The sequence below is a fragment of the Neolamprologus multifasciatus genome, chromosome 17 (genome assembly GCF_963576455.1).
Source record: "Neolamprologus multifasciatus chromosome 17, fNeoMul1.2, whole genome shotgun sequence".
NCBI lineage: Eukaryota > Metazoa > Chordata > Actinopteri > Cichliformes > Cichlidae > Neolamprologus > Neolamprologus multifasciatus.
Genome location: NC_140455.1, coordinates 13768378 through 13788969, shown reverse-complemented (window position 1 = coordinate 13788969; position 20592 = coordinate 13768378). Strand labels below are relative to the sequence as shown.

The following is a 20592-nucleotide window of genomic DNA, read 5'->3' as shown; positions in this document are numbered from 1 at the left end:
CTCTATGCAGTATAATTAGAAGGCCTTGCATAACAATGCCACAACACAAGAATGTGGATGACATATGCAGCTTGAATTGTTCATGAAACCACATAACACGCACCAATTATTTAAACTACAGGAATGTCTTAAGGACAAAGATGATCATTAATGTCCTGCTTCTAAATTCAAGCCTTCAGCTGATCCAAAATGCTGCAGAGAGTACTGATGTAACTTTTTGGCTTCTTCTCACGGGGTCCCTGTTAAATCCAGGATCAAATTTCTAGATGACGGCATAGTCTGAATGTTTATGTTTTCTCTGTATTATTGTAATATTGTAACTTAATATTTTTACCTTTTTTAAAGACATTTTTCCTCCATTTTAATTTCAACTGCTTATTCACTGCTCTTGAATTAATGCTTTCAAACATTATCCATTAGCCTTGTTCAAACAGTCATTTATAACAGAAATATAACAGCAAGAAGTACAGACATGGCTGACTTTCAAATGAAAAAGAAACAGCATGTAAGATATTTGATCAAATGAGATCATGTTATATTTATTACACAGTTATACTACAAGTTGTAGAGTTCTGTATAAATTGATTGAGTTCCTTCTGTCATGGCTGCAGTTGTGTAGTGAAGTGAGAGTGAGGAGACCCTTAAATTTTCAGCAGGCACACTAATCTATAATTTAGATGATGCATGAACAAAATGTCTTTGTACGCTACGAAACATGTCACACATAATGATGAATGCACAGAGAATTTCCATTCATCTCTGCAACTGCTCTTGTTCCCACAGAACTCCCTCATCTGCACCATTTCAAAGTTTAACAACTAACTGATCCGAGACCACAGGTGAAGATCCTTTTCTTTTGCTTTTGTTACAAAGTCAGTTGAAAATAATAATAATAATGATAATACATGAAAAATTAAAGAATATTATCACTGACATGCATGGACTCCACCATGCAATTCAGTCCAGATCCCCCTTGTCATGCCCAAATAATCTCAGTGTTTCAAAAAATTTCACAACGTTGAACAATGGTCCTTTAAAGAGGTGTATGTCCTCTGCGGCATCTACAAGCCTAACTCTGATGAGTGTAAATCCTCAGATCTGTTTCATTTTGATTGAAATCTTAAATATAAAGCAGAATTTAAAACGCCTCTAGAAGTCTGCCTCCACACACATACATGCATAACATGTGGCTCTCCTTGAACAAAAAAGACTGATGTCAGTGGGGCTAATCACCAAAAACAAACAGTTTCGCTGCAAAAGTTGGACCTCAAAGGATAGGAAGCCGCACTCATCCTTGGTCAGCCACAATGAATACAGAAATCCACCGAGTCCTGAGGATTTGCATACATTTCCCTATGTGGTTTTTGCCTCTCAGTTCCTTTGCATGCCTCTCATGGGAAATCTGAAGGCAGCTCTCTTCTCTCCCACACACACTCTCAGAACAACAAGAGCTTCTGGTTTATTCCATGAATATTATACACACATAATAAATCTTTATTTATGAATTATTAAAATATTGTACAGTACAGCCTTGAGGTGGGGGGGAAGAAAAGCAAAAAAAGCATGAGAGTGAGTTTAAAAAAAATCTTTATTCATCTCCAAGATAAAAGAAACTCATACATGTCAAACTGCATTCAAATCCACAAATCCTCCTCTGTCACTCATACAAAGCACTTTCCAGTATTTTCAGAATGCTGCCACAGTATTAAATCAACTGTATTGCTATTGAAATAATGATTCAATTTAATTTAACCTTTGAAACCCAGAAAAGCAGCAACACCACAAAGTGAAATGAAAGAACAAACCAGAGGGGGAAAAAAGACAATTTGCAGAGATCTAAAACCAGAGAAACACACTAGGACTTAAACTTAGCCCCAACTTCAGTGGTTCATTCTGACAGGTAAACACCTTCCAATCAAATAACTGCAAATACTAACAGAGATTCACATTCATTTGGTTAATGCGTTCTTACATCAGCTGGTAAGAACATGTCCAGTATCTCTTCCTCACACACACACACCTCTCTGTTAACATGGTTGAAAACTCCACGTTCTTTTAAAACGTCTGGCAGAATATCAACATCTGGATTAAAAGTCAGTGTTTTTAGACTTCAATTGAAACAAATATTTAAATTATCTTTTCATTTTTAATTGCCTGAAACATCCATAACAGTTGTTTGAAAAGATAACATGACTGGTACAGAGTAAATAAATGCTTAGCCAGTTCTATAGTCTGACTTTCAAAATAAATGTATCCATAAGCAGATAATACTTGGTTTGCTTTTGCATGTCTTACCATAAATAATAACATTTTCTTAAAGGGTTGGGTTTCTATTTGACCACCAGTTAGAAAAGCTTTACAAGAGAAATCTCTCTCTCTCTCTCTCTCTCTCTCTCAGCTGCATCTCAGGGGATTGAATGCGGCCAGTGAGATTATCAAATAAATCTTCTCACGTATTTACTACTCTTAAAAATAAAGAACACTGCAATTAGAAACTCAGATAAATATATGTAACGAAGATTTAGTACTCTTTTCACATTGCTACCTTCAGTGGATGGAAGTGGTGGAGCCTCTGGCCTCCAGAATGGTTGAGAGAGACCAAAATTTATACGCACACTAAGAAAAAAATACGTTTTTAACACATGCTGCATCCAGGAAGTAGCTGGTTGCAAGGACTTGCCTGCTGTGATGTCTGACCCACAATGATCTAATTAATATATGACTAAAGTGCTAGTTTGGGGATTTCATTTGGTACAAGCAGAGAAATTGACTCGGTTCTTTAGTGTTTATACCAGGTGTTCCTGTTATCTGAGCCCTTCTCCTACGTGACTGGATGGCTGTGTGAAAAGTAACAGTGTTGAGCTCAGTTTTTAGTAGCTTCAGTAGTTGAACACTGTTCGATCAGGAAACAAAGAAGCAACTGAACGTTCAGCACCTTATGCAGCTGCCGCTGTCTTTTGTATCTCAAAAACAGCAGCAAGCACAGAAAAAAAAGTGTGTCAAACAAAAACAACAACAAAAAAAATGCGTACACACGTAAATGCTGTGCTAGGATACAAATATCCTGAATTGTTTGTTTAGCACACACGTTTGCATATTTAGATCTGATCCTAGACACGGATTTTCCTCCTTTTTTGGGGTACACAACAAAAAGGTTTCGTTCCTAATGATTGTTAATTATGATTTTCAGTTCCTGTGTCAATTATTACTTGTTGGTTCTGGAAGGGCCATGTGCTTTTTTTCCCCTGACAGAGCAAAAGCCAGTAGTGAACTATACCAGAAACGGATAATTACATGAAAAAAGGTCAATTTACTTAAAAAACAAACAAACAAAAAAACTGCCGGAATTTAAAGTGATTTGTTCAATGTGCATCGTTTAGTAGGTGAGCACACATTATCATCACAGCCTTTGCAATTTCTCTGGTTTCAGATGCAGCACATGTTGTTAAAAGTATGACTTTTCAGTTTTTTCTCTCAGCCACCTTTCAGATTACATCATCAAGCCTAATCCGAGGCAAGTGATCTAAACAGTCAATAACGGTACAAACCCATGGGGCTTTTACACTCGATATCTAATGCTGAGAAATATGCCAACCTTTAGATTTTACACACACACACACACACACACACACGTTTACATTTTTTCATTGTAAAAGTCAGACTCTTAAAAATGCATTGAACTTGATCAAAGTGGATTTTCTTATTTAGAAAAAAAAGCACTAACTTTTGACAGATGTAAAATAAATAGAGATTCGTTAAAATGTATGTACAAAAATGGACAAACACTCAGTAGTTAAAATACCAAACTATAAGGAGCACTGCCTTCTTTCAGGTCAGTGTGTTTACGTCAGTTGTACTGTTCTGTCAAAGATGTAGCTTAGTGATCGAGCCACAAAAAGACACAGCTGTTGGCAGCTGTACACTGTTGTGGTTGAACAATCACAATTAACTACAACTAGTTTTAGCATCACTGCTGGACGGACTCACCAGTGCTGTTTGTAGTGTTAATTCTTCCTCCAACATAAAAAATAGACTCGGTGTCCCAGGTATCCTCTTATACCCAAGTCAGACCTGTAGCTCTGGGCCCCAGGGTGGATTATTAATGTTCGTTGATGGAGAGAAGTAGTAGTGTTAAGGCCAGGGCTTGTTGAAGTCTCTGTTTGTGTGTGTGTGTGTGTGTGTGTGTGTGTGTGTGTGTGTGTGTGTGTGTGTGTGTGTGTGTGTGTGTGTGTGCGTGCGTGCGTGCGTGCGTGCGTGTGTGCGCATGTGTAACATCAGATCTACATCTGCTCCACCGGCGCTCCCTCTTCTTTAGGAGGAGGCTCTAAATGAATGGGAATGACATTCGCTGGTTTCCTCACACTGATCAGAATAAAAGAAGAGAGCATACATGAGGTTAAAAAAAGGAAGTGGAGAGATGATAACATTAAGCAGAGATCAGAGAACCTACACAGAAATACAAGTGAATTAAGGCAAATTGTTTTTTTTATCTGGTGTGAATTTACCCAAGATGGTTATTAAAATGAGAATTAAAAGCAAAAGACTTTAGGAATGCAACTGTAGTTGGCTGTTCTGGTTGTTGTGAATCTGAAGCAGATTAATCAACCATGGTGATTTTTGTCTCTTGTGGTCACTGACAAAGAGAACATATATTGATAGGAAAAATTATCAGTAAATCAGTAATTAATGCAAAGACGGGGTAGAAATTCTCACTCCAACCAGAGATTCTGTTAAAGGGCTTAAAGTTATTTTACTGAAATAAAGTTTTAAAAAACAAAAACAATTGGATGGTTGAAGAAAGGATGTGTAAACAATCACAGGAGTTATCATATTACTTTTGAAATAAATTCCCTTTCTCCCTCTGATGACTGGCACAGTGCAGCAGGAGTGACTTTGCTTCTTTGTATTCTATCGTATTCACATCATGTCTTGAGGTGGAGTTTATATAACCTTTATATAATTATATAAATTAAGTTTATGGGCAATGGAAGGAAATCAAACATTTTCTTCAAATATTGGTGCTAATTAATTATTTATGAATTATATCCTCCCCTCTAACAAGGTACCTCTTTAAAAGAAATGAGCCAGGGTACTCAAGAGTGTTTCAATAGTCTGCCTTCCTGAAATGCTCTTCTCATTAAAAGCACCAGTTGTAACCAGTACCTCCCACATGAACTCTTAGATCCTTCACTTAATCATGTTTACAATTAATAAATCTGCTCCTTGTGTTGCTATGAGAATCAATCTAACTATAAACAAGTGAAAGATGCAGCATCTCACCAAAATATCAACAATAGGGCTAAAACTTTAACCTACATATTAGGAGAATGCACCTTCTAAGCATTTCAAAGCTAAATACCAACTGTGTAACAGAATGTGTGCTGGACTGCCAAACACTTGAGACCTGGACCTGAATACATCCATTCCAACAGAAGACTGCAGGTGATAGCAGACTGACTGCCTGATATCATAGGCAGGCAGCAAACAGAGACAATATGTTGTTTAGATTGCATAAGTTATTTGCATAGCCCTTTATCTATCCAAAGTACCTGAAACTTTTCCTTTCTCCCTTTCCTGTCACGTAAAAGGTCATTGTTTGCCTGTGTTTCCACTGTGTTGAAAACCCTGAATTATTCATGTAACAACCAGGCCACATCTCTGCTGTTTGCATCCCTCTCCATCTCCAGTTTCTGTTCTGCATTTACAGGCTGTCACACAGAACCTGCTGCTCTAACAAACAGAAGCTGCTCTTAGGTAATAAACAGGATCTTTTACGGTTTCCTTTCAGGGCTGTGAAAATGTTTCATCTTGTTTCATACTGCTTTAGGGTGCAACTGCTGTAAAACATCAGATAATGGTCATATGATTTCCATGTCTCTTTCTCTGACACATTTCTTGTTTTCCCAGAAAGCACAGAAAGATTACAGGTATGGGCTACATATAATCTGAGAGTTACTTACGAGTACGGGGAGATCGGAACAGCCACGACCAACACATGGTTCCTTTTTCTGAAGAGCCGCCATAGACCTCTGTGGTATCCCCGAACATCTAGATCCCAAACGTGCAGGCACTAAACAAGAGACATGATTGAATTTATAAGGGCTTAAATCACTGCCTGTAAAAATCACAAGCAAGACCACTTATGTAAATATGACCACCTTGGCAAGCTCAGTCCAAGTGGATGTGTCTGTTTCAGACTCCATCTTAATGAACATGATGTAGATCTTCCCCTCAGAGTCAGGTAGGAATGAGTCCTCACATGGGTTTTTGGTGTGGTCTAGCACCTCTGCCTCTCTGGAATATCACACACACACACACACACACAAAATTTACTTTTTGTGGTTTATAACAACCATAAGCAAACACGCTGAGTGATGCCAGAGTTTGTACTCACTTCAGCAGGTTCTGGATCTCAACTTCATAAGCATCTTTCTTCAAGCTGTGAAGCCCAATTAAAACCAAGTCTGTCACCATGTAGCCAGATTACTTACAAAACACAATAGCATTTAATCACATGGCTGTACACACCTGCCCACGTTCTTCAGCTGTACATTGGGAACAGTGTTGAACTTGTGCTTTTTGAAATATACCTCCTATGTGACACGATAAGACAAAAACAGCAATCTTTAACAGCGGGCTAAAAAGATGCAGCTGACTTAACTGCTCTAGTGCTGCCTTCAGACCTGTCGCTTTGTGTCAGGAATACACAAATGAAAAGCTGATAACAAAAAGCATTTTCCTTTCAGATCTTACGTGAAAATAGCCATTCATGTTGAGGCCGATGATACCGAAGTGGTAGGAGCGGGATACATCAGGAATGATACACTCTCGGCCTTTCCTCTGCTCTGGCATTCGCATCCACATGTCCCAGTCCCACAGCTACAAGCCAGAAAGAGCGCAGGCACACACTTAGTCACGATCTTTTCGCCACGGCCTCATACGCATGCACAGCGTGTTCCTGCATTTGTTTTTACTTGTCAGCTAGACACTATTCTTTTTAAGGCCTACATAGATATTATTCAAGATTTTTAGAATTACAACATGACAGTAAAATCAACAACACAATATATTAAAAATCCTTTCATGCAGCTCCTTTTAATCACTTTTCTAAATGACAATCAAACTTTATTTATATTTAAAAGTTATTGAAGATTATTCACTTCACATATCTATTTATGGCCACTGGAAGAATCAATTGGTGACAAAATATCACAACAAAAGAAAAGACAACTTCAAGCACCTTTTCGGGTGTAGGCCATTTTGGCTCCAGCTCATCTTTGTAGAGGCTTTTCTTCAGCACCCAGCCCAGGCCGGGCATACTCTCCACCCTGTAGAGCAGGGCCGGGTCCTCTGCTGTGTGCTCATAGCCCTGATCAACACCACATATAGGGGAGCGTTATCATCTACATAACAAAGACTGGTGGGACAATGTTCATAAAAAGCAGGCTTAGAGAAGTCAAATAGTGAAGTCACTTAAGTGTGAAAATAAGGAATACAGATGATAGTCAGCACTCACCTGGTCGTTCCAGGCTGAAATACAGTACAGGCTGTCATCCTCATCCAGCAGGTGGATGGTCTGACTCAGAAAGCTACAGAAACAGAAAATATTGATAATGTAGCCGTTTTCTGACAATAGACTGAATATAAAAAGGTGTCTAGTTTGCAGTTATGATTTTAGAAAAAAACAAAACAAAAAAACATGAAGAAAACTTTGATCTAAACAGAAGACCCGAACATACAGACGCCTGATCACTGAACAGGAACATTGTTGTGGTACTTCAAAAGATTACACTGAGCTTTTCTACCAGACCTTTCATAGCAAGTGGTCACTGTGATTGACAGCTGACACAGGAAGCTTCTGAACTGGACTTGTAGATATTCCTTCAAGAAACTACAACTATTGGACATAAAGAAGAAATAACAGGCTTGTTTTTGTCAATAGAACCAAGCTTTAATTTCACTGCTCTCTAACTGAAAGCTTGAAGCTCAAAAGCAAACTGGCGCAAACACAGATGATGGCCGCAAGTTCTTCTCCACTATTGAAGTCAGAGCTTCAAACAGATTGGTCAGCCCAGGAGGGAAGCTGGAGCTTTCACAGCAGCAAACACACAGTTCAAAGCACAGCCTGTCCAACAAAGGAAGGCTAGAGGTTCTAACAGAGCAGAGCATCACTGTCGATCTACTGCCATCTGGTGGTGAATCTTGCAGGTCAGCGTGTTAAAAGGCCGTCTCAGCTGACATTATAGAATCAAAAACATCTTTAAAATGTCACAGAAGAGCTGAGGATGCTATGCAGAAAGTTCTCTTTAACAAAAAATAAAAATAAAGATGTATTTCCACTTTCTCTCCTCATCATTTCTTAATTAAATTGTGGCTAACTATAAACCACAGCTTGCTGCAAAAGCAACAGCACACAGTTTGGACACATATTCCTAGTATACATTTGGGTCCTTAAGAGTAAGCATCCCATTTAATGCACAAGCTCTCTTTCTCAAAGACAAAGACATTGAGCACCAGTTTTAATGTGTGCCTACATTCAAAATTTTAATAATGTCTCAGTACAGAAGCTCAGAGATCACAAATTATACAGAGAGATGTAGTGGTGCAACGGATCACGGTTGATCCGTAATCCGAACCGATCCCACTCCACGGTTCGGCAAACACGTTATTCCGAAGATTCGAAAAAGAAGGAAAAAACGTATGTGTATGGTGCGCGTGGTCAGTCTGTCAAGCGATAGTTATGGTCAGCGCTAGCGGTCCAAGTGGAGGAGCAGAGGAGTTTGCGGTATTTAAGCAGCCCTTTGCTGCCCAAACCGACCGGGCTAAAGCTATTACAAAAGCTACTGGGGTGTTTAGCTGCAGATGGGAGGCCGTACTCCCTTGTGCAAAACAAGGGGTTTAAACTATGATGAACGTGCTTGAGCTACGCTATGATATCCCGTTCGCGTCCACTTCAGTGACAAGATCGTACCCAGGCATGTATGAGCAGGAAAAGTTTAAAGTTATGGCTGAACTGTCCCAGGCATTCTCTGTTGCCCAACTACAAACGGGTGGACCTCCAGGTCAACGGAAAGCTACGTGACCGCTCGTGATATCACAGCCGAGTCGTAGATACAAAGCCCTGTACTGCCCTATATTGCACCTTAATTTGTTTTTATATAATTGCGTGGAATGAGTCTTGAGTTGAATGTTTTTAATAGGCAAAAAATACTTAAAAAGTTAATAAGTAAATGTTAAATTTTTTTCTTTTTTGCTGATCTGAAAATTGATCCGATCCGTGACTTAAAACCGCGATCCGATCGGAACCGTGAGATTTTTGATCCGTTGCACCACTAGAGAGATGTTGCAACAGTTTGACTTTCTGTGAGGTCTTTGCTAATCCTGGTTTTGACTTCTTTTCCTTTTATACCAGCGCTGACAAGTACTCAGTAAGTGCTGGTATAAATGGTACAAAGCTGTGGCAGCATCACTGTCAGGGTGCAAAGCAGCCAATGTGGCAGTAATCACGGGTCCCTTATAGAGACCTTTTAGAGGATCACCTGGAATGGAACTAATTGGTGTTTATTATCTGACTTCATGTATAGATAAAGCTGGGTATCATCTACATAGCAATTAAAATGTATGCTATGCCCTAAAAATGATACTGTCTAAGGGAGGTTTGTATTGTATACATTGTTTAGGCAAAGTTACACACTGATGCAACATTCATTTTAATGACATCCAACTGATGTAACCAGGTGTTATTAATACCAAAAGGAATTATAATATTACAGCATTTACGTTTATCCTTAGCCAACACTTTCAGGGTTTCTTCAGAATTGCCTGCTTTGGGCCCTGGAAGACAATCTATTATGGTTGCTGGTGTCTCTAATGAACTGAATCACCAATAATCAGAGTCTGTTCCTTGGCGGGTGTGGCGCTGAGTGGGGAAAAAAAAAAAAACCCAAACAATTCAAGATGGTGGAATACCGTGAACTTCTGTTTAGGCCTATTCTTCATTCTAATCATCATCTAACCCAGACGTTCCCAAAGTGTGGGGCCCGCCCCCTAGGGGGGGCGCAGAGCCATTGCAGGGGGGGCGCGGCATGAAAAGGGAAAAAAAAAAAAAACAACGCTTGGACACTGCTAGCACGGGCGCCCACACGAACGCAAAGCAGGAGATGAAGCATAGCTGAATATGTTTCCAAACCAACTTCATTCTATGGTGAAGCATATCTTCCCTTTGGTTTCACCTGCACAAGTGCCGAGGTAGGTCTCCCTGCAGGATTGGTTTTCCCTTCGTTGGGAGCAGCGCTGGGCTGTTTAAATCACGGACAAACAGTATCCCACATTCTTGATTTGTAGTTCACAAACACTTGTTGTAATGACTAACTACTCCTGACATTTTGGAGATGTTAGCTCTTTATACAGTAAAGTTACAGTGGGATACAAATAACATCAGGCTCATCCTGCCACAATTTGTTCCCCGGTTCAAATCACGGACAAACAGCATCCAACAGTTGTTTATGTTTTTGAACCCATTTTGCAGAGGGATTTTTTGAAAAATGTATTGATAGCAATGATGAATATTATTACACAGGAAAAAAAAAAACAACTACATGTAAAATAATTACACCATGACGCCTCTGCCTTTCTAAATGGAGGGACAGTAACTGCGTGGGTATGTAAGCGTGTAAAACCTGCAGATAGTCAGATTAACAGTATTTCGTCTCTGTCTGCCATTCTGCAATTCATCTCATGTAAACAATAACGTGCACACAGCGTGAGGTGAAAAAAGGCACATACATTTGACATTGCGTGACGAACTCTGTATTCCTCGTCCACACGTAAACGCAAAAAAGGAGTTTTAAAAAATCTCTGTTCTCAGTGATTCGAAACACCGTTTACGTGTGGACGAAACAGCTGCGTTTTCACAAATACCCGTGTAGGTGTGGACGTAGCGTAAAAGACTTAGTAGTTTATTTTCTTACTACCTGTAATTTATTGCAGATTACTTGTATTTGCTTAATTGTTTACTAAATGTTTGAGGTGTGAAATAAACCGCAATGGAGCAAAATATGGGCATGTGTGGTTGGAGGATGTGTTCGTGCGTGTGCGCGCGAGGGGGGGGGCGCGAACATTTTTCTTGTAAAACAAGGGGGGCCCAGCAAAAAAAGTTTGGGAACCACTGATCTAACCAGCCTGATCTCCAGGCTGCTCAGGACAATACAAGGAGAGAGCCACCAATCAGCCAAGCAAGAAAAAGTGTAAGGGGCGTACATTTTGGACTTTTAACTGCAGTTTAAAGCATTTACAGCTTACTACACTTAATTAAGTAATACATGAGCAATTAAAATAAACTTCACAATAACATTAAATGTAAAATCAATTTAAAGGGAGTTTGCTCTGAAATAATGGAGAATTTTTAGCACAGATTCCATAAGCATGAGTAGAGTCTAACAGAATGAGACTACCAGGTTAAGAACCAAAAACAGCAGCTGTACAAAAAGTTGTCAGTAGAGAGTGACTAGATATCAATCAGTAAGAGCCCTTTTCTGGAACTAACATGGACATCTGGCTGCTTTTAGTAGTGGTAATGTAGACTGGAAGAAATACCTGAAGAAGTCAATGGATATATCAAGATCTTCTTCTAGTACAATGGCATAATTAGCATCCTGGGAAAAGATAAAACAGAGACAACAAACTCTAATGAGCGCATACATATGGTACATACAGACTCTACCCCAGGCAACTGCACACACTAAAACACCCACAGTGCATTCACAGAGTTCACTGCATAAAATCATAATGTCAGTGTTGACAGTAAGAGTTTCAGAAGTCTCATTAATATTGAGTGGAAGCAGAAATTTATATGTATACAGTTACAATTCAGACTTATGTTAGAGGGTTTACCTCTGGTTAAGTTGCAGGTTAGTTATGATGGTCAAACAAATGAATTGAAGCAACTGAGTGTGCACTGTGAAACCTCTGTTTGGACGTGCCAGATGATTTTTTTTTCTTAATTAAAGAAATGCTGAAGTGCAATGTAAAATTGAGGCTGTACAATGCACTTATTATAAAAGATGAAAAATTCAAATAAGAGTTATAACAAACAAAACAAAGTGTTTGATGTTGGTACTTACTGGGTGAAGATTGAAGGTGGCTGTCAGACTCGCTTTGTAGTGCTGTGGTTGAGGAAAGAGATGTTTGAGCTTCACAGTAACAAAGAATAATTTAATAACAACACTGCTGAACGTTTCTGTAAAGGAAACATTGGTCCTTTAAAATCTATGCTTGTACTGCTCTGAATTATGTGTTAACCCTTGAATGAGAAGCTGTTGCTTACCTGAGACACTCTGGCATTCTTGATGCTGATAGGTGTGTGTTGAACTCCCTTCAGTCCAAACAGGTCAACAACATCCATTGGCTCCTGAGTCAAAAATGCAGATGTTTGAGAGCTACAAAAAGATTCTTTAATAATTTGCAAAATGTTTCCTTGAACAAAATCCACTGAGTATAACCTGAAATGACAATTCTGTTTCTAAAAGAAATAGAAACCTAAAGAGAGAACACAAAAACACCCAAAAAACTGGATTTCTGTAGTTCTAGTTTAAATTCTTTTAATCTCACAAAGGATGCAGTTTAATCCTATTCTCGTGGTAATTATGACGAGGATACACTGTAGAGATTACAATTTTTTTTAACATTTAACAAGATAATTAATTTATAGATTCAGTTCATTCATTTGGTAAAACACATGTGATCGTTATAAGTCAAACTGACTCCCAATAAAAAAAAAATTGGGGGGCAGTGGTCAGTGGTACCCCTTCGTCTCCTAGAGAGAGATAGTATCAATTTCAAAAGCCTTGTTTTCAAGTTATTGCATTCACAAGGCTTTCTAAAAAAAACTTGACCTCTGACCTTGAGGTTGAGGTCACTGAGATTCAAACTCATCCAACATTTTTATTAGGAGCACCAATATTATCACTTTCAAATTCCTACGAGTTACTTGAGTTATCGCATTCACAACCTCGGTGCCGATGCTGCCTGCCTGGCAGGTTAACAACAAATCTGCATCAGCCTCTTACAGCCAAGGTGTAAAAAGTTATCAATAACTTCAAAGTCTCTGACAAGGAAAAAGATATATAGATACCTAAACGATCTATAAAGACTTCTGCAAATAAAATTATGTTTGTTGTATTTGTTTAAAATAAGGTATTGAAATATGATGTCTTGGTTAAGATCTTAAAATTGTATGACTTTGATAGTCACATGACCTGACACCAGCAAAGGTACACCCCAATCACTGGCAGAAGTAAACTGCAGCAATCCAAATAAATACATACATACATAAATAAACAAATAATAATAATAATAATAATAATAATGAAGGTACCTCATAATATCCATCAATGAAGACTGTGATCATCTGTGGGTTAACACCATGGGCTGAAAGAAGTGACCTCAGCATACTAAACAACAACAAAAAACCAAACACTTAGTTATATTTTGACAGAGATTTATTACTTCCCTGTATGACAGAAGAGAATTTTTCAGATCTTACCGGTAGAGATAGTTAGGTCTGTTTCCTGCAATAACGGCCACTGGGACATTGAAAACATTATTGATGGGGAGCTGCAAGGACGAAACAGAGTAAAAATGTGATCATACCGAATCTATACTTGCACACAAGAAACTCAAATTAGTGGACAAGAAGACAAGAATCAGTAAAGCATACACCTGACTACTTAAATCCAAGTATATGAGCATTTTAACAATGACACTTTACATAGACTATACAGCCTCATGTATTCGGACAGCTGGCCAGGTACCTTTATTTTTCCATCTGTCTAAGAAGTGGTTGTTTTACTACTGGACTCTAAGCTAACTCAGTCCTTCCTGTTCTGTGGCATCCTTTGGGCTTGTTTGTCAGATGGAGGCCCCTTATGTCATTCAACTGTCTTGAGTCCCTCGCAGCATGCTCAGACAAATTCCAGCTCCACCATTTTGGACTGCAGATGATGACAGTCTGTAATGTTGTGGAGATCCATTGCAAACTGGAGGGTCACTCTAACTGAGCCTGAAGAGCACTAACGCCAATATCCTGGGCTCACTACAGAGCAGCACAGGAAGTATCATCGAGACAGTGAAGTTGAGCATACTCAAACATAAGAGCAAGTGTGCTCAGTGCCTCACTACTCGCTCAAATGCTACTCTCACTTCTGTGGCATTCTGTCTTCATCCAAGACCAAAAAAAACATACAAATTATAGCAAAATAAATAAATATCATTTGACTGATGAAAGGACATTACTCCCTCCTTACAGCTTGGCATTCCTGGGCTTCCCCACACAGGAAAAACATGGTGAAACTAAAGAGTCATGTCTGTTACATGTCTTACAGGGTCAGGATTAAACTCTACGGGTGCCGGATCTTTGCAGCTGCAGATGCTGCCGTATCCTTCCACCTTGCTGCAGAAGAGTTTCCTCCTCCTGTTCAGCTCCGTGTCTGCCCAGTGGCACTCTGCCTCTGCAGAGTGATAAGATCACACCCCAAATTATTTTACAGTTTTTTGTAACATATAAAATTATTTTGAACTTTATTCCCTTAGGGATTCATAAAGTATTCCGATTCCTATATCAGCAAAAAGGTTGGGGTGGGAAAAAAGGCTGGAGTAGTAAATAATACTAAAAAGTTAGAGCAGGCAGAACATGTTGCAATACATTAGGTTAACTGTCAACAGCAACATGACTGAAAATAACATGTTAGAGAGGCAAACTTGTATCTGTGTCATCCATAAATACAGCTTAAAGCTCTATTATGCAAAAGAGGAAGATGTATATGAACATAATCCAGGAATGCTGTGTTCTGCTCTGAGCCAAAGCTCACGTAAAATGACTGAGGCAGAGTGGGAAACTATTCTCTTGTCAGACAAATCCAAATGTTAAATTATTTTTTGCAAACATGGCTGCCGTTGCATTCTCTGGATTAAAAAGAACTGGGACCATCCTGCTTGTTATCAGCACTCAGTCCAAAAGCCTGTATCTCTGATGGTATATACATGGGTGCATTAGAACTGGCAACTTGCACATCTGAAAAGGCGCTATTAATGCTAAAATGTGTACACAGCTTTTAGAGCAACATATGCTCCCAAAGAGAACACATTTTTTTCCATGTGAGGCATATTTCAGCAAGACAATGCTAAACCGCAAAATACATTGGTCAGAATTATAGGTGTTGAACTGGCCGGCCTGCAGCCGAAATATTTGACACATGATGAAATGAAAAATACAACAAAGATGACACAAGACTTTTGAGCAGCTCGGCTCCTGTATCAAACAAGAATGAGCAACTTTCCTCTCCCCAAAGTTCAGCAACTGGTTTGAACTAATATTTTTTCTCAGTTTTAACATTTGTGTTATTTTGTGCATAAAATGTGTTTGAGACCTTCAAATCATCATCTTTTTTTTAAATTTACATTTTACAGTTTCCCCAACTGTGGCCAAAATGCTAAACCTACAAAATGTGAAATCCAAAACTACCGGTGACTTCAACCATCATTCATATACAGTCTTTGGCTCAAACTTTTAACCCATCTGGTCCCAACACCATCGGGACTAAAACATCTTAATATAAGCAGAAGCAAATCCCCAACTTTGACTTTTTTCTCAAGGACCCAACTTTTACTGCATGTCATCGCACTTTCAAAAGATTATTCATAAAAAAAGTCTTTTAGTGAATAAAATACTTTTTTTTATAACATTTTGTGCACGAGAGGGGAATCAAGTTTAAATATTTCACCCTTTGTCAAGCATGCTAAAACTGGCTCTTACCTTCAGAGGCAGTAAGTTGCACTTCAGTCTTGAGCAGCACTGGGTCTCCCCAGGTAGACAGAGCTGGAGACTTTGAATGCTTTTCTCCATAAACCTGACCTGAACACAAAAACAACATCAAGTCAAGAGAGGTAATCTCAGGGCAAGTATAAACTCTTGTTTTTCCTTTTGTCTCTTACCCCCTACTGACTGATTTATTTATTTGATCAAAGATGCCTTATTTATGGTTTATACTGATAACTTCTCAACAAAATCCAAGTTTATGTAGAAAATAGTGATGAAAAACTGCACAGACAATTAAATATATCCATCTGTTTTGTTTCTTGTAAATCAAAGACGATTAAGTTCAGCCTAAGAAAAAGTGTTTAGCCATTAGTGACAACACCTCAAGCACAAAGGTCAAGACACAAATGTGAATATGTAGAACAAAAAAGTCTTTCTTTCAGTCATACACAGTAAAGTTGTAGTGGCCCAGAAAACAGTCTAAGCTGATCCTAGTTAAAAAATAAATAAAATAAAATAGAAATCATATGTCAATCCACGATAAAAGGGTGCACTTTGGGCTGACTTTGTGAAATCTCATAATCAAATCTTCTTAATGTTTCTAAACAACGAATCATAATTCTCCCCAGCTCCTCAGATGTTTTGTGACTGATTGATTTAGTGAAGCTCTTCCTGTATAATGGCTGTCCTCAATGTCATTGTTAAAAATGAAGGTCTGCTTTTCTACCTCCTTTCTTCACCACTAGAGTCCACATGTCTCTCCAGCTCAGATTGAGGGACACCTGGCTGCCCAGACTCTTGAGCAGGTTCTTAGCAGCATCTTTCAAGTGGAATGTGCCCTCATCCTGCAGGACAAATAAGCCCCCAAAAAACACAGTTACAGGTATGGTTTATGACTGGACATGAATATCCCCTTCACTCCTCAGACAGTTAGAAGCTCCTGACCTTTATGGTAAAGATGAGGATTCGACCACGAGTCACCATATTGAGGAACAGGATCATGGCTTCATCCTCATGGGGAGAGTAGGTGTCAAATATCCTCTTGGCCATCACATGACCCTGTGAGAGACACACACACACAAGACCACTTACTGGCTTACTGAAAAATCAGAAATTGCTAAAAATCTACTACTGACATTTGATAAGTTTAACTTCAACGTTGTTTGTATTGTACAAATACAGCTATAAATACAGAGAAACACAGTTAGCAAAACAAATCATGATAATATGATGCATCCATTTTTTCCTCCCACATCTAATATGTACAGTAATTGCAGTTCGTTATATTTACATATGAGTTGCCAGTGGAAAGACATGCGTCATGATATGAAGAATAAGCAGCACATGCTCACAGTTGCTTGGTTGAGAACTATCACATGGATCCCTCTGCCTTGTTCTCGCATGTCATCTTCCAGCACCTGCGGGAACAAGTAAAATGAAGAAAAAACATATTTTTACTGAGCCAAGTGTGTCAGACACTAATCTTACCTGGGCAGGCTCCCCAGGTATACTCTACATTGTTTTATTTCTATTTAAAATACAAAATACATTTTATTTATTAGCGGGATAGGGACTTCATTGCCAGTGGCAGTCTAAGATGGTAAAGTTATCCACATGATGAGAAACTTACTGGAGACTAATTTGTATTGTTGTTGCTGTATATGGTATTATTTATTAAATACAATATAATTCTGTGAGAAATGTGGCATGTGAATGCTCGGCCAGAAGAAACAGTCTGACGCTTTGTGTCTATCATTAACCAAATTCATTATAAAGGATTATTATCATTTTGAACATGAGTTCAATGACATTAAAAAGCCAAAATTTAAACACCTTGCATTGCCAATATTTCCCTTGACAAAACAGAACTCAACTGAAAACCTAACAACAAAATGAAGGTTAGTGGGAGGAAAGATTAGTCTAGGATGTATAGATTGTCTTGAAAACTGCGATGGTGAGAGGCCCAAGAAGCAGCAGCAGCTCACTCTGTCTGAGTAAGATTGTTGTTGTCTTCAGGCACCTAGAAAGTTAGTGAGACCAAACCCTCTGTTGTTGTGTGAGTCGGTTATATTAGCTAAGCCCCTTTGAGTATTAAAGCATTATGTCTCAAGTAACCTGTCAGTAGGCATCAGCCAGTTAACCAGTTAATCACCCACCGTGGTGCCATCTACTGCCACGTAGACCTTGGAGCGGCTGGAGTACACCTCAATGTCGAGGACTTTGCGTCCATTAGCCGGCCTGCGTGCTGTCTCCATGTTAGGAATAACATCCTCTAAATAGAGAAAAACAAACATCAAGATCAAGATGATGCACTTCATAATAAAACTACACTTTAATGGAACACTTTGTGTATCAGAAGGTTAATGAGTGATGGGTGGATCTGTCAGATAGCAACAGACAGATCAACCCTCAACTCTTCTATTAAACTGATTTTGTACATATTTAAATACTGACTGTTACATTAACATACAGTAAACGTTTCAGAGGAATTGACTGAAAGCTGCATTACTGTACAGAGAGTCACAGAGTTAGACATTTGGGTACTATAGACTGTACTGTATACACATATTGTAGATGAGATATTTTATAGAGTCACCTTGAGGAAACTATATAAATAAAACTGAATTTAAATCCATGACAAATTGCAGCATCTATCCAAGTATACTGATGGGTGAAAGACTGTAGTTAAAGTTTACTCTGAAATCACAAATCAAGATAAAAAGTTCAAGTTGACATGTCAAAGGATGAGACATCCATCTATCAGGCCGAAATACTACTAATCACAAAAGTCTGCTACAACTCAAAGCTAAAGCTGTGGTCACTCGCCAACATTCATCATGGGTAGAATGTCATGGTAACGAGTTGCTTGTAGCAGGTTTTTTTGCGGAGTTATTGTACAGCACAGACCTTTAAAGACTTAGAATTAGACGCAGAAGTGTGAATTCATTTAGGATTTTCGCTAAACCACACAGGGTCAAAATCGCACATACAGGCTCAAATTTATACATACACACTATACACTATATACACTTAAACCTGAGTGTACTAAGTATAAGTAAAATGACATGTGAACATGTTTCTCACCATATTCTTGGGCTGCTGCATCTTCACTGGCAACTCTTCTTGTATCCAGGATGAGTTTAATGTTGACTATGACGGTTATCAGCAGAAACAACACGGCACCGGCCTGTAGGATAAAAAAAAAATATGTACCGGTGTTCATCTTGATGTCTGTAGTTAGTTAATTTTGATATTATTAAACTCTACAAATGGTTCACTTAATTGCTGATCTGGTGGCACTAATGAGTCTTGACTTCTGTTGTGAGATTCAGATGGTATTTATTTTACTGTCATTTAAATGCGACACCCAACAAGTATTATTGCGGACCACATCCCTCCCTCTATGACTACGGTGTGCTTATTCTGACGTCTGTTTACGGGACAACAAACCATGTCACAAAGCTTAAATCAACTCAAACTAGTTTCTTGAACATGACAATAATCTCAATGTACTCAAATGGCCTCCACAGTTACCAGATTTCAATCCAGTGGATTGCTATTGAATGCAGTGGAATGGGAGATTGAGATGAACGTACAACCAACAAATCTGCAGCAGCTGTGTGATGTCATCATGTCAATATAAATCAAAATCACTGAGTGTTTCCAGCATCTTGTTGGATCTATGCCATGAAAAATTAAGGAAAATAGGGGTCCAACCCAGTACGAGTAACATGTAAGCTACAAAGTGCCCAGTGAGTGCATCTAGGAACGGGCACTGATATAATCAAGCCAGGATATGTCTTGCAGCCTTTACTTTGAAAGAGCACCTGACATTTCCTTTACCAAAACTTTTTGGCAATATGAAACCTTTAAATATGAGATAATGTGGCTTGTTAAATGCAAAATAAGCGAGAAAACAGGACAATTATCCAGGACAATACGTTTACTTTACTGATTTACAGCAGCAACATCGCTCTTTTGCTGAGCTCTATCAGCACAGACCGTTTAACTATTTACCTGACAGAACCGGCGAATCGTCCTCTTGTTGGTCAATTTGTATTTCCAGGTGAGATAGAGACTCCTCTGTTGACGGGGGATGAAGGGCTTAGCTCGGGGATTGGGGGTCCAGGTCTCCATCCCGGACACCGACAGCCGCCTGGACACAGCTCACGCCCTCCACCTGCTCTCCTCCACTTTCTGCAACCGGGACATGCACAACTCCACACCACCAAAACACGGCTGACTCTTACATGCTCACCTGAGCTAAACAAGAGACGCGAATAAAAAGGCACTGTGCACAAATAGTCACCAAGTTTAGCCGACGACACCAAACTGCCATGTGACTGTACGGGGCTTTAACATGCTCCAGCCGCTTCTTTTCTGTTCACGTATGAACATCATTAATCACGGAGTCATCAGTAAGTCTTGTAGTGCCATTTATATTCCATAGTAAGCAGCTGCTTCTAGAAAAGTAGCTTTAAACCGCAACATACACAGAGTTTCTGTCGCAGAGCAAAATACGTCACAGAGGTCCTCTTCCTTCTTCGTTTTTTAAAATAGGCAGAAAAGACATTGGCGTATTTCTGCCCTCTACCGGTTGTTAAAGTAAGTAAGAGTCCGCTTTCCTTCGTATTTTAAAACTTAGAAAGACTTAATGGGAGCAATAGCATTGTGTATTTCAAGATGAAATGTCACAACAACAACAACAACAACAACAACAACAAAATAGCACTGGAACTTTTACAGTCTTTCTGTGTAGAGCTTGCACAATCTCTCCA

The 20592-nt window shown here is 39.0% G+C and overlaps 1 protein-coding gene across 3 annotated transcripts; it reads right to left on the bottom strand.

The window, feature by feature from the left end:
* Window positions 1–1570: 1570 nt before the first annotated feature.
* Window positions 1571–20377, bottom strand: pomgnt1 (protein O-linked mannose N-acetylglucosaminyltransferase 1 (beta 1,2-)). 3 transcript variants are annotated; one of them, XM_085137843.1, is made up of 22 exons: window positions 20124–20377; window positions 19832–20032; window positions 18899–19001; window positions 17971–18086; window positions 17167–17232; window positions 16760–16873; window positions 16542–16659; window positions 15812–15910; window positions 14380–14507; window positions 13544–13614; window positions 13376–13451; window positions 12326–12409; window positions 12123–12164; window positions 11596–11654; window positions 7517–7589; window positions 7241–7369; window positions 6754–6879; window positions 6529–6593; window positions 6395–6439; window positions 6159–6294; window positions 5961–6070; window positions 1571–4362 (listed from the first exon to the last, which is right to left on the bottom strand). In XM_085137843.1, the coding sequence occupies exons 2-22, from the start codon at window positions 19949–19951 to the stop codon at window positions 4281–4283; spliced, it is 1962 nt and encodes a 653-aa protein (XP_084993969.1). In that variant the 5' UTR covers window positions 19952–20032; window positions 20124–20377; the 3' UTR covers window positions 1571–4280. The 3 variants fall into 3 exon arrangements, with proteins under 3 accessions (XP_084993969.1, XP_084993970.1, XP_084993968.1); XM_085137844.1 differs by having other exon boundaries at window positions 19832–20011; XM_085137842.1 differs by having other exon boundaries at window positions 19832–20377.
* Window positions 20378–20592: the final 215 nt, after the last annotated feature.